Source organism: Leucoraja erinacea, chromosome 11, assembly GCF_028641065.1.
Source record: "Leucoraja erinacea ecotype New England chromosome 11, Leri_hhj_1, whole genome shotgun sequence".
NCBI classification, from domain to species: domain Eukaryota; kingdom Metazoa; phylum Chordata; class Chondrichthyes; order Rajiformes; family Rajidae; genus Leucoraja; species Leucoraja erinaceus.
Window position 1 is genome coordinate 42,523,026 of NC_073387.1, and position 12,770 is coordinate 42,535,795.

The 12,770-nt window shown below is 42.0% G+C and overlaps 1 protein-coding gene across 1 annotated transcript; it reads left to right on the top strand.

Annotated features, from left to right (window-relative positions):
* Positions 1–1,294: 1,294 nt before the first annotated feature.
* On the top strand, positions 1,295–10,467 carry LOC129701376 (probable elastin-binding protein EbpS). Its single transcript, XM_055642513.1, has 3 exons — positions 1,295–1,345; positions 8,933–9,216; positions 10,047–10,467. The coding sequence occupies exons 1-3, from the start codon at positions 1,295–1,297 to the stop codon at positions 10,465–10,467; spliced, it is 756 nt and encodes a 251-aa protein (XP_055498488.1).
* The last annotated feature ends 2,303 nt before the right edge of the window (positions 10,468–12,770 follow it).

Below are 12,770 nucleotides of genomic sequence, written 5' to 3' on the forward strand. Positions count from 1 at the left end.
GTATATTGTATCCAGTTCTGGCCATTCTGCTAGAGGAAGGATGTTGTTAAGAAAGAGTGCAGAGAAGATTTACGAGGATGTTGCCAGGACTCGAGGGACTGAGCTACAGGGAGAGGTTGTGCAGACTAGGACAGTTGTGTCTGAAGAAGGGCCTCGACTCGAAACATCACCCATTCCTTCTCTCCGGAAATTCTGCCTGTCCCACTGAGTTACTCCAGCTTTTTGTGCCTAGCTTCGTGTGAATGCACTTAGTGTTTCACCTAGAATATGGGAACCAAGAAACCAGAGGACATAAGTTTGTGAGAGGGGAAAGATTAAATAAGAGCCTAAAGTCAACTTTTTCACATGGGGTATACAGAGCGATCTCCCAGAGCAGGTTGTTGAGGCAGGTACTATAACAACATTTAAAATACATTTGGAGAGGAAAAGTTTAGACTAGAATGATATGTGCCAAACATGGACAAGTGGGACTAGCCTAGGTGGGGCATTTTGCTCAGCATAGACAAGTTGGGCTGAAGGGCATGTTTCCATGCAGTATGACTCTGACTCTAACAGCTTTGCCCATAGACTTCAAGCCTGGGAAATGTGTCAGTGTGCCTGGCACAATTGAATGTTTATGGAAAGCCTCTAGCATTCACAAGCATTTTGCAACATTTGGGACAATCAAAAAATAAAATTATTGTTTAACAAATTTTTAATTTACAATATTTTATAGGCATTAAAACTGTAAAATACAAATACAAATGTTGTGGGAGCACTCACACTAAAGCTCAACTTAAGTTATAGAAACTAATTTAATTAAATGATTGTAAAAATCAATTTACTTTCTACCAGCAGCAGATTTTTCCCATTCATTTGAATGATGACTGTGGTGTTTGCTCTTGGTTTAATCCAGTACAGGTTTAGTAGCAGTGTCCCCAGCCTTAAAGCTCGCAGAAAATCATACTATCTCACTGGGCTCCATGAAAGATCCACTGGAACACCAGAGGGCCAATTCCAACAAGCAGCAGTGGGAAATAAAATGCTACGCATGGCTTAAGCTGATGCCAGTGACAGTTACCCGGGCCTCTATGGGGATAACAAGCTGAATCCTGGCATTAGTGCTGGCATCTTGGCAGAACACCCGAGTTTAAAACTCACAAAGCAAGAGTCAAGAGTGTTTAATTGTCATATGTACCGACAGCAGAACAATGAAATCCTTACTTGCAGCAGCATAACAAGCCTGTAAATGCAATGCACACAGATATTACATAATAAATGGAAATAAATCAATAAAATAATCATCACATTACTCATGCAAAAAGCCTGTAGTTCTTCGTGCAACCAGAGACAGTCCATTGTTGAGGTAAGTGCAATGTGGTGTTCCAGAGCTTGATGGTTGAATGGCAAATATGAAATTTAAGTTCAGTTAAATAAATGACTCTGGATACTAAACTAGTAAAAGTGATCACGAGCTAGCAGATTGACACTAAAATACTAGCTGTTTCACTGATGCGGGAAGGTAAACTCTCCCTTGCCCAAACTGACCTAAATGTGATGCTGAACTACCTAATGAAATAGCCTAACAAGCTACTGTTTCAAAGGTAATTAAGGATCACCAATTAATGCTTGTAAATAATAATTAATGCCAGCCTGTGCAGAACACCTACAACTCAAGAAAGACAAAGGAACCCCCTTTGATTGTCCCTTTATTTGTTGAAATTCTCCAAGTTTTATTGAAAACCACAATATTCACAAGAACTCCTTTCAAAACTTTACCGAAGTGACTGAGAAAGCAACTTTATGCCTTTGAGTCTTTATCGATAATGGACAATCTGCATTCCAAGCATCTCCATGGCAGAGCATCACCATCTAATTTTCATTTTACAAGCATCTTTCTCATGTAATGCAAAACTATTTAAAGACCCTGTTGAAACTATTACCATGTGCTAATAATTGACGTGGCTGAGCTAATGATCAACTCGCCTCTGGTGAGCTGGATACCTGCATGAAGTCAAGCACACAGTTAAACCCATGAAACAGCCAGGTTGAAGGTGATATATAGTCCGGCTTGGAATTTTGATAACTTTTAGTACCCACCCATTACACACTTTAGCCCGAACCCCATGATCCATCAGTCCCTGGAGGTTAAAATCTGCAGTAAACATTTAATCCATCTTTTATGTCCCACTAATACATCTCTACATCCACATTTCTAAGAGAATCTGGCTTTTTAATTGCCATCATCATCACATCTAACCAGCAGTCATGGTTTGGCCACATAATGCATAATCAACCTTTGTTTACATAATCAATATGATTACAATCGGTGTTAAATTAGGTTTTCTACACTGAAGGGTGAATATGTAAAAATAATAAATCTTTTAAGTGAGAACTAGCCAAAGAGTTTGTTGATATATCTTCACATTCACTCAAATGTGATATGTTGTAACAAATATTAAGTTTCAAGTGATCACTTCTTGGTCTGTCAAAAATTTGACAGATGTTTTAAAATTAAAATAAATAACATTTAAGTAAATACTGTAAATAAATATGGCAGATATTAATAAAATTAATGAAGAATTAGTCTGAAGAAGGGTTTCGGCCCGAAACTTTGCCTATTTCCTTCGCTCCATAGATGCTGCTGCACCCGCTGAGTTTCTCCAGCTTTTTTGTGTAATCTTAATAAAATTAATGTTTTGTTAACATTTGATGATATTATTTAATACTGGCATCCCTCTCCGACGGGTGACGCCGCAAGCCGGCAGCCTCGCCAGCAGCTGTTCGTCCTTTCCACTTTTTTTTGTTTTTAGTATGTCTAAAAGTGTGTTTTAGTGACTGAGGCACTACATTTAGAAAAAATAAGGCTTGTTTTATATGACAAATCAGATAAATTTTCCAAAATATGGTCTCCTTTCATTGAATTTCTTCAACAACATAATGGTTGAACACAAATTCAAAGCTGACGCTAGGGTTGGGTGAGCGAGCGTAGGGAAGGGGAATGGGATATATCTCCGCTTTTTTTTCACTTCTTCGTTAGTTCAGGGATTTTTCTTTTTTCTTTTTCGTATCTTTTTCAAAATTCTTTCTTTTCTTTTTCCTTTCTTCTTCCTTTCCCTTCTTTCCTTTTTTCTTTTTTCCAATTTACTTATTAGTTTATAAAAAAGTTAATACTGAAGCTGTACGAAAATTGTGTCATTGCTGTCGATTACTTTCTCCTTGGACAATTGCTTCTAATAAAATGAATATATATATTTTTAAAAGTGTGTTTTAGTGTGGGGGGGGGGGGGCGGAAATTGGGGGAAACAGTTTTTAGTCACTTACCTCGGTGGAATGCAACTTTTTTCCTAGTTGCATTTTGCCCTCCCCCGCGGCCTAACAGCTTGGATTGAATGCGGCCGTTTTTAAAAGTGTGTTTTAGTGTTCAGCAGCGGGTGGGGGCGGAAATTCCATCGCGGAACAGGGTTTCCCTTGCCGGAGTCGCCAGAACTCCGATCGCTGGTGAATAGACAATAGGTGCAGGAGTAGGCCATTCGGCCCTAGCCTGCACCGCCATTCAATATGATCATGGCTGATCATCCAACTCATTTTCCCGTACCTGCCTTCTCTCCATACCCCCTGATCCCCTTAGCCACAAGGGCCACATCTAACTCCCTCTTAAATATAGCCAATGAACTGGCCTCAACTACCCTCTGTGGCAGAGAGTTCCAGAGATTCACCACTCTCTGCGTGAAAAAAGTTCTTCATCTGGGTTTTAAAGGATTTCCCCTTCTAACCGCAGGCACGGCGTGGACTTTCCATCGCAGAGCGGGTGAGCCCTTGCCGAGGTTCGCCAGAAGAAGTGTTCCGACCGCCGGCCTGCGGCCTATAACATACTGAAGCCGCGGTCTGCGGAGCTTCTAGCCGCGGGCGTGGTGTGGACTTTTAGAGCTCCGACCGCCGGCCTGCAGCCTATAACATCATGAAGCCCCAGTCTCCGGCAGGAAGCGGCTGATTCCGGACCTCCAAGCCCCGGAGTGTCCGTCTGTCCCGACGTCGGAGTTTCCAGCATCCCGACGAGAGTGCCTGTACATCAGGCCATCCATAGCGATGAGTGCGGAGGGTTCATGGCACTGACCATGGATGAACAAAGGGGGAGGACTGACAAAGTTATTGACTTCCACCACAGTGAAGAATGTTGATTCCACTGTTGTGGATGTTCATGTTATATTCTATTGTGTATTGTGCTCTTTTGTCTGTATGGCTGCATGGTATGTCAAATTCTACTGTACCTTAATTGGTGCATGTGACAATAAATGTGAACTTGAACTTGAAAATGTGAAACTGGTAAATATTGATCTTTTAAGAGCTTATTATAATTTGAATTCAAATTCATCATCAAATTGGGGATTTAAATTCAAATAGTTAAATATATTTGGAATTGATAAAAATGCTGGTCGGTTATAAAACATCCATGCTTCATCGGTGCCCTGTGGGGTTGAAATCTGCCATCCTTACTTGATCTGGCTGGTAAATTACTCTAAACCCACCAACGTTTTTGACTTAAATATCTCCTCTCTTTGAAAGCAATTTGAAATGGACAGTAAATGCTAATATCTGCCATGATGAATCAACAATGAACACATCTTATAAAAGTCTGATTATATTCTTCACATTAGTAACTTGGGAATAGAATTCATCAATTGGTGTAAAAGTTCCAAAGGTCTATTTTACAACAAAATGTGAACTGATGTTTTGAGAGAGGCACGATTACATCACACGTTACCATATTAAAGGAGATTTGTCTCACTCCAAGGTATGTGTGGAAAATAGTTTAATTTGTAACTTTGGCAACCTAATCTTAGCTGAATGAGGAATGGGTATGATGTTGATAGTGTGGTGAAATTGCTGGACCAATAATCTCATAACTTGGACAAGAGAGGTGGTGCTGCGGTAAAATTTCTGCCTTACAGTGCCAGGTTTGATCCTGACTACGGGTGCTTGTTTGTACGGAGTTTGTATGTTCTCCCCGTGACCTGCGTAGGTATTTCTCCAGGATCTCCGATTAGGCTAATTGGCCTGGTAAAATTGTAAATTATCCCTAGTGTGTGTAGGATAGCGTTAGTGTGCGGGTATTGCTGTTTGGCATGGACTTGTTGGGCTGAAGGGCCTGTTCCCACGCTCTATCTCTAAACTAAACTAAACCTGAGCTCAAATTACAAGATGATAATTGTGAAGTTTGAATTCAGTTAATAAGTTGGAAAACTATGCCCATGATACCTTGAGTGTGCACCACAGTAAACACAATTCCAGTTGCCAGGAACACTTTGCCCAAATGGATGGGGTCAGAAATGCAGCATTCCCAATGCCCAGGGTCTTTCTGATTTTTTTAATGTTATTATTTTCACATTTTCTATTCTTTCTTTTCTATTGTGGAAATGTGGGAGTTTTGGGTACTTTCTAATGGAGATATCATATCTAAAATCCTTTCAAATATTTCCTTTCGTGAAAAATAACCCTCATTTCTAAGATTTCTAATTTCATTGTAACTTCATGAACAACAGCGAGTCTTGGATAGAGTGGATGTGGAGAGGATGTTTCCACTAGGAGAGTCGAGGACTAGTCATAGCCTCAGAATTAAAGAACGTTCTTTTAGGAAGAAGATGAGGAGAAATTTATTTAGTCAGAGGGTGGTGAATCTGTGGAATTATTTGCCACAGAAGGCTGTGGAGGCCGTCAGTGGATATTTTTAAGGCAGAGATAGATTCTTAATTAGTACAGATGTCAAAGGTTATGGGGAGAAGGCAGGAGAATGGGGTTAGGAGGGAGAGATAGATCAGCCATGATTGAATGGCAAAGTAGACTTGATGGGCCGAATGTCCTAATTCTACTCCTATTCCTTATGACTTTATGTGATAACATCAGGCTTTCAACTATTATGCATTTATTTGTCTTTTATTGGTGTAGATAAAAATATATATTAAGCTGATACTGCATACTAAATGTCAATGGTGTTCTTCATCAATAATAAGATTTTTGGGATGTTATTTCCATTCAAACAATTAATATACTTTGTTTAAGAAGAAACTGCAGATGTTGAAAAATCGAAGGTACACAAAAATGCTGGAGAAACTCAGCGGGTGCAGCAGCATCTTTGGAGCGAAGGAGATAGGCAACGTTTCGGGCCGAAACCCTTCTTCAGACTAGACTTTGACCTGTACGACCTGAAATTATATCTACACCTGTTCAGAAACTGTCATTAGGAGGGGGGGGGGGGGGGGGAGGGGGGGTGGAACAAAGGACAATGGAGACACAGCGTGGGGGAACCGCTGGGGGTGTGAGAACAAAAGGAGGAGCTGGCGTGTTTTGTAACGTTGTCAGCGCCATGGGTGGCTGCTACAGTATTTGTATACATTGGGTAGGCAAGCAAATAATTTCACTGAGCCTAGTCACATGTGACAATAAAGTATTCCACTCCAATTACAGCAAGCATTAAGAAGGTCGTGATCCGAAACATCACCTATTCCTTTCTTCCAGAGATGCTGCCTGAGTTATTCCAGCATTTTGTGACTGTTTAAGAAGAACTTAAATACCTGTACACTTATTTATTACTGCTCTGTCATAAGAATTACTAAGTGATATTGCATAAAAATATATTATATATTAGAGCATATAATATTCTATACCTGAGAATAAAATAGGGATTAGGGTCAGAGTTTCACACAAAACATTAGCCTACTCTGAACAACTGCAAAGAAAGCTGTCAAAACATAGCGCACTCTTTTGTTTTCTGTATTAAAATCCAAAAATTCTGGAACTAAATATTTGAAATCTTCACAAAATTATTTAAAACAAAACTACTACCTAAAGTAGAATGGATCATTTTTGGAATATCGGAAGGTAACCCAGAATTAAATATGTTTCAAAAGAATTTACTTAATTATGGGCTAATAATCGGAAAAAAGCTTATACTTAAATTTTGGAAAAATGCTCCAATACCTACAACAAAAATGTGGATTTCAAACATGTTCAAAACATTACACTTGGAAGAGATGAGACTCCTCCTAGCAGGCAAAGCAGATCACTTCCAAAAGACGTGGTCTGCATTTATGGAACTATTACAAGCATAAGGTGCAATAATAAGTTATAACATAAAGGCTACCAAGACCTGGAAACGGGGGGTATAAAATAAATTTTTAATAAAAATACGGTTGGTATATCCTTTTTTGCGGAGTTTTGTGTTACAATAGCGCGATTGATTTTTCTTTCTTCTTTTTTTTTTCTTTTCTTTCTAGGGTCTTATTTATTTTCTTTGCTTCCTTCTCTAATTCCTTCCCTAAGGGGTTCTCTTTTCCCAACACTTTCCTGCACCTTCACGATTCTTGCTTACTTTCCTTACTTCTTTTATTTCTATCTTTTTGAAAGCTCAAAAAATGAAGTGGTACAACATAATGTAATAAGATATATGCGATGTATTAATGTGATTTACTGTACTGCTAATAAAAATAAAATTTAAAAAAAAGAAAGCTGTCGAAGATATTTCTCATTTAGAAGTTTTTTTAACCTGCAATTTTTTGGAGTTGATTCTTTGCAATTTATTTGTGTCATATAATTGCAATTTTATTCAATACACAACTTCATAAAAATAAAGATTTTATTTTTAATACAGTGGTTCAGGCAGCATCTCTGGAGAAAAAGAATAGATGACATTTCAGGTCGAGATTCTTCTTCAGTCCAGACCTGACCTGAAACGTTACCTATTCCTTCTCTCCAGAGATGCTGCCTGACCCATTGAGTTACTTGAGCATTTTGTGTCTACCTTTGGTGTATAAACCAGCTTCTTCACTTCCTTCCAACATATATTTTTTAATGTGTAGGAAGGAATTGCAGCTGCTGGTTTACACTGAAGATGGATACAAAATGTTGGAGTGACTCAGCATGCCAGGCAGCATCTCTGTAGAGAAGGAATGGGTGATGTTTCGGGTCGAGACCTTTCTTCAGACTATTTTTTAATGTTCATTTATTTCTCTGCTACTTCTTGAGATTTTCTAAACTGAGCTCTGCACCCAGGCCTTAATAATAAAATGACGCGATAGAAAACTGTCATAGTTGATCCTGCTGTCCTCTCCTCTAATGTAAACTCATATTTGTGTAAGGTGCACTTTGAGTCCCGACGATAGACTTCTCTGGTCCCTCCATCCCCCTTTTGTTTAATCATTCTGTATTTCCTGATTATTCTGTATCTTCTCTCTTTCTATTTTTTTCTTGTCTTTTCTCTTTATGTACAACTACTACGGTCTGACGCAAAACTGCATTTCGTTGTACTGATACTTGTATTTGTGCGATGACATTAAAGTTGAATTGAATTGAATTGAGCATGGCTTGTGAACAAAGCTGCTTACGTGCAAAGTCCAGAAAGCAGTTGTGTTACTTTATACTTACTGATGAGGGAAAGCCAATTTGAAGCAGTTCCAAATCATTGACTTCCATGTTTAATTCCAGGGATTAGGTTACATGCAAACAACCCCCTCAAGAGAGATGAATTGTCAATCCCAATATGAAAACAACTCACTTAGATTGAGATTAATATTGGGTTTTTTCCCCACTGGTTTGCTGGAAGTCAGCAATGAACTCAAGTGAGGACACAACAGCAATTGAGAGGTTGAGGTCTTGATAGAGATACGTATAAACAAGTTATGAAGTTGACCAGCTGCTTTGTTGACTACACACACAAGGGCTTTGTTCACAGGGTCTGCATAAACACCTTATGTTTGTGCACCTGACACGGGTATGAAGAGAGTGAAATGGGGAATAAGTTTCCATTAGGGTTAGAGTTACACACAGCAGCAGCCTACTCTGATCAACTGCAAAGAAAGCTATAGAATATATTTCTCATGTAGAGAATGGACCAGGGTGTGTGCTAAGGATGCACTGACACAAATTTGAGATAATTCTGACAACTTTGGATGAGTAGAAGAGCACAATGAAGAGTAGCACCAGCAGAGACAGGACCAGCAGAGACAGGACCAGCAAAGACAGGACCAGCAGAGACAGCACCAGCAGAGACAGGACCAGCAGAGACAGGACCAGCAGAGACAGGACCAGCAGAGACAGGACCAGCAGAGACAGGACCAGCAGAGACAGGACCAGCAGAGACAGCACCAGCAGAGACAGCACCAGCAGAGACAGCACCAGCAGAGACAGCACCAGCAGAGACAGGACTCACGCATTTCGGGACACAGAGCTGCCAACTCTCACGCATTGAGCGTGAGACTCACGCTTTCGCCCAATTCTCAGGCTGAATTTCAAAACTAGAATTTCAAAACTAACATCAACTGCTTGTGTGCGCGTCTGTTGACAAGACAGCAGCATTCTTATTCTCGTTGTTATTCTCACTTGACTGAACCGTCACAACCTCCAAAGCATGTCCCCATGCAAATTTACATTGAAAGACATGGATCAGGCAGTGAATGAGTGTTACTCAGTGCAATAACTAAGTCCTGCTCCCGACGGCAGTTGGAATTTAAGGATTTGCGGGAAACGACTGACATGAGCGAGGCCGGCGAGCAGCAGGAGAGAGGCACATGGGCCGCGGAACCGGGGGAACTGCAGCCCCCCCACTTTTTTGGCTAGACATGTTTCAATATCGCCGGCTTTGGACGAGGCGCTGCTGTGCGCTGAGCAACCTGGTCGTGGGTGTTGGAGAGCTGGAGCGGAGGGAGAGATGGAAGCAGAAGCAGCGGCGGGGGCAGATGCGGATTGGGAGCTGGGGCTGGCGAGTGTTTGCCAGGCTGGCAAGTCGCTCGCTGCAGCTCCAGCCATGGAGCAGTCTCAGTGCAAGAGTCCCGAGCCGTCGGAGGCGTCGGAAGCATTGCGCCATGGCCATTTGAGTCTCTGTGCCAAATTCACCCTGGTGACCATCATGGACCAGGCTGCGGCACGGTGCAACCTGGAGGACAACCTGGGGCTGCTGGAAGAAGGTACCAAGCACTGGGTAGAAGCGGTGGAAGATAGTGGTCTTCAAATGGGGGTGGTTGGAGAAAGCATCCTGTTTGCCTGTGATGGCGCTGGTGCTGTCCCTGCACCAGCAGGGACAGCACCAACAGGGACAGCACCGGCAGAGACAACACCAGCACCAGCAGAGACAGAACCAGCAGAACCAGCAGGGACAACACCAGCAGGGACAACACCAGCAGAGACAGCACCAGCAGGCACAACACCAGCAGAGACAGCACCAGTAGAAACAGCACCAGCAGTGATAGCTCCAGCAGGAACAACACCAGTAGGGACAGCACCAGCAGAGAGAACCAGCAGGCACAGCACCAGCAGGGACAGCACCAGCAGAGACAGCACCAGCAGGGACAGCACCAGCAGGGACAGCACCAGCAGGGACAGCACCAGCAGGGACAACACCAGCAGGGAAAGCACCAGGCAGAGACAGCACCAGCAGGGACAGCACCAGCAGATACAGCACCAGCAGGGACAGCACCAGTTGGAGCAGTGTATTAGGAACAACACCAGCAGGATAGAACCAGCAGGGATGATACCAACAGGAGCAGCAACAGCAGGGACAGCACCAGGCGGAACAGCAACAGGAGGAACCGAAAGTTGAGATGTTGTTTGTTAATATCCTCTAAGTTTTTATTCCCCTGTGTTCCAAACGTGGATTTATCCTCCTACACCTCTGCAAGTGCATCTGAAGTCAATGCACCAAGTATGTTAACCACCAAAGGAGTAGACGAGGAGCAACAGTAGACAAGTGGATGCAGTTTGAGCTGAGTCCCCATTTCTATGTTACCTTTCACCCTTCTTGTGACTCACCCACATTCTCAAGCTAGCATGAAGCTGGTGACCATTTTACTGCAGTCGACTGGGTCAATGGAATGGTCTGTACTAGGATATCATGTATCCTGCTTAAGGAGCATTCGTGGCATATAACTGATTAATGAAGGGTTGAAAGTAGTCATTTGTTGCTCCTTGCAGTTCTTTTCATGAAGATGTCATTGCAAAGGCCTGCAGCATCATGGAACTCAGTTAATTAGTCTCCTTGAACGTCGTTACTGGAACCAAGTTTCAAAAGTGGAGTTCAACTAAACCACTATGTAATAAAAACAGAAAATTCTGGAGATATTCCGCAGTATCAGTGGGGAGGGATAGAGCTAATATTTCAAACAGCGACCTATTAGAAAACATATGTTTTTTTTTGCTTTTGACTGATGTTTTCTAATAGGTCGCTGTTTGAAATAATGCTAGCTTGAGAATGTGGGTGAGTCACCTGTTTCATTTCCAACAGGTGCAGTCAGACTAGCAGAGTTCCTCCAGCGTGTTCTTTCATTTCAAATGCTATCATCTACAGTTTATTTTTTCTTTTAATTTACACCACTTTTACACAATTTTTCAAGAAAGGATTGAGAGAGAAAACAGGGAATTATATACCAGTTAGGACCTCTTTGCTCCTATACTCGACTTCTCTTGTTATAAAGGCCAACATGCCATTCACTTTCTTCACTGCCTGCTGTACCTGCATGCTTATTCACTGCCTGCTGTACCTGCATGCATTAAAGAAGTAAGGTGCATTTGGATAGCAGTAAAAGGATTGGTCTAAGTCAGCATGGATTTATGAAGGGGAAATCTGGAATCTTTTGAGGATGTGACAAGTAAAATGGATGAAGGAGAGCCAGTGGATGTAGTGTATCTGGACTTTCAGAAAGCCTTTGATAAGGTCCCACACAGGAGATTAGTGGGCAAAATTAGAGCACATGGTATTGGGGGTAGGGTATTGACATGGATAGAGAATTGGTTGGCAGATAGGAAACAAAGAGTAGGAATAAACGGGTCCCTGCAGAATGGCAGGCAGTGGCAAATGGAGTGCCGCAAGGCTCGGTGCTGGGGCCGCATCTATTTACAATATATATTAATGATTTAGATGATGGGATTAAAAGTAACACTAACAAATTTGCAGATGACACAAAGCTGGGTGGCAGTGAGAACTGCGAAGAGGATGCGAGGTGGTTGCAGGGTGATTTGGACAGGTTGAGTGGGTGGGCAGATGCATGGCAGATGCAGTATAATGTAGATGAATGAGAGGTTATCAACTTTGGTGGCAAGAACAAGGAGGCAGATTATTATCTCAATGGTGTCAGATTAGGAAAAAGGGAAGTGAAACGAGACCTGGGTGTCCTTGAACACCAGTCACTGAAAGTAAACATCCAGGTAGAGCAGGCAGTGAAGAAAGCTAATGGCATGTTGGCTTTCATAATGAGAGGATTTGAGTAAGGAGGTCCTTCTGCAGTTGTACAGGACCCTGGTGAGACCACATCTGGAGTATTGTGTACACTTTTGGTCTCCTAATTTGAGGAAGGACATCCTTGCTATTCAGGCAGTGCAGCGTAGGTTCACGAGGTTAATACCCGGGATGGCGGTACTGTCATATGAGGAAAGATTGGAAAGACTGGGCTTGTACTCACTGGAATTTAGAAGGATGAGAGGATATCTTATAGAAACATATAAAATTCTAAAAGGACTGGACAAGCTAGAAGCGGGAAAAATGTTCTCAATGTTGGGGGAGTCCAGAACCAGGGGCCAGTCTAAGAATAAAAGGGAGGCCATTTAAAACTGAGATGAGGAAAAACCTTTTCACCCAGAGAGTTGTGAATTTATGGAATTCTCTGCCAAAGAAGGCAGTAGAGGCCAATTCACTGGATGAATTTAAAAGAGAGTTAGATGGAGCTCTTGGGGCTAGCGGATATGGGGAGAAGGCAGGCACGGGTTATTGTGGATGATCAGCCATGATCACAATGAATGGCGGTGCA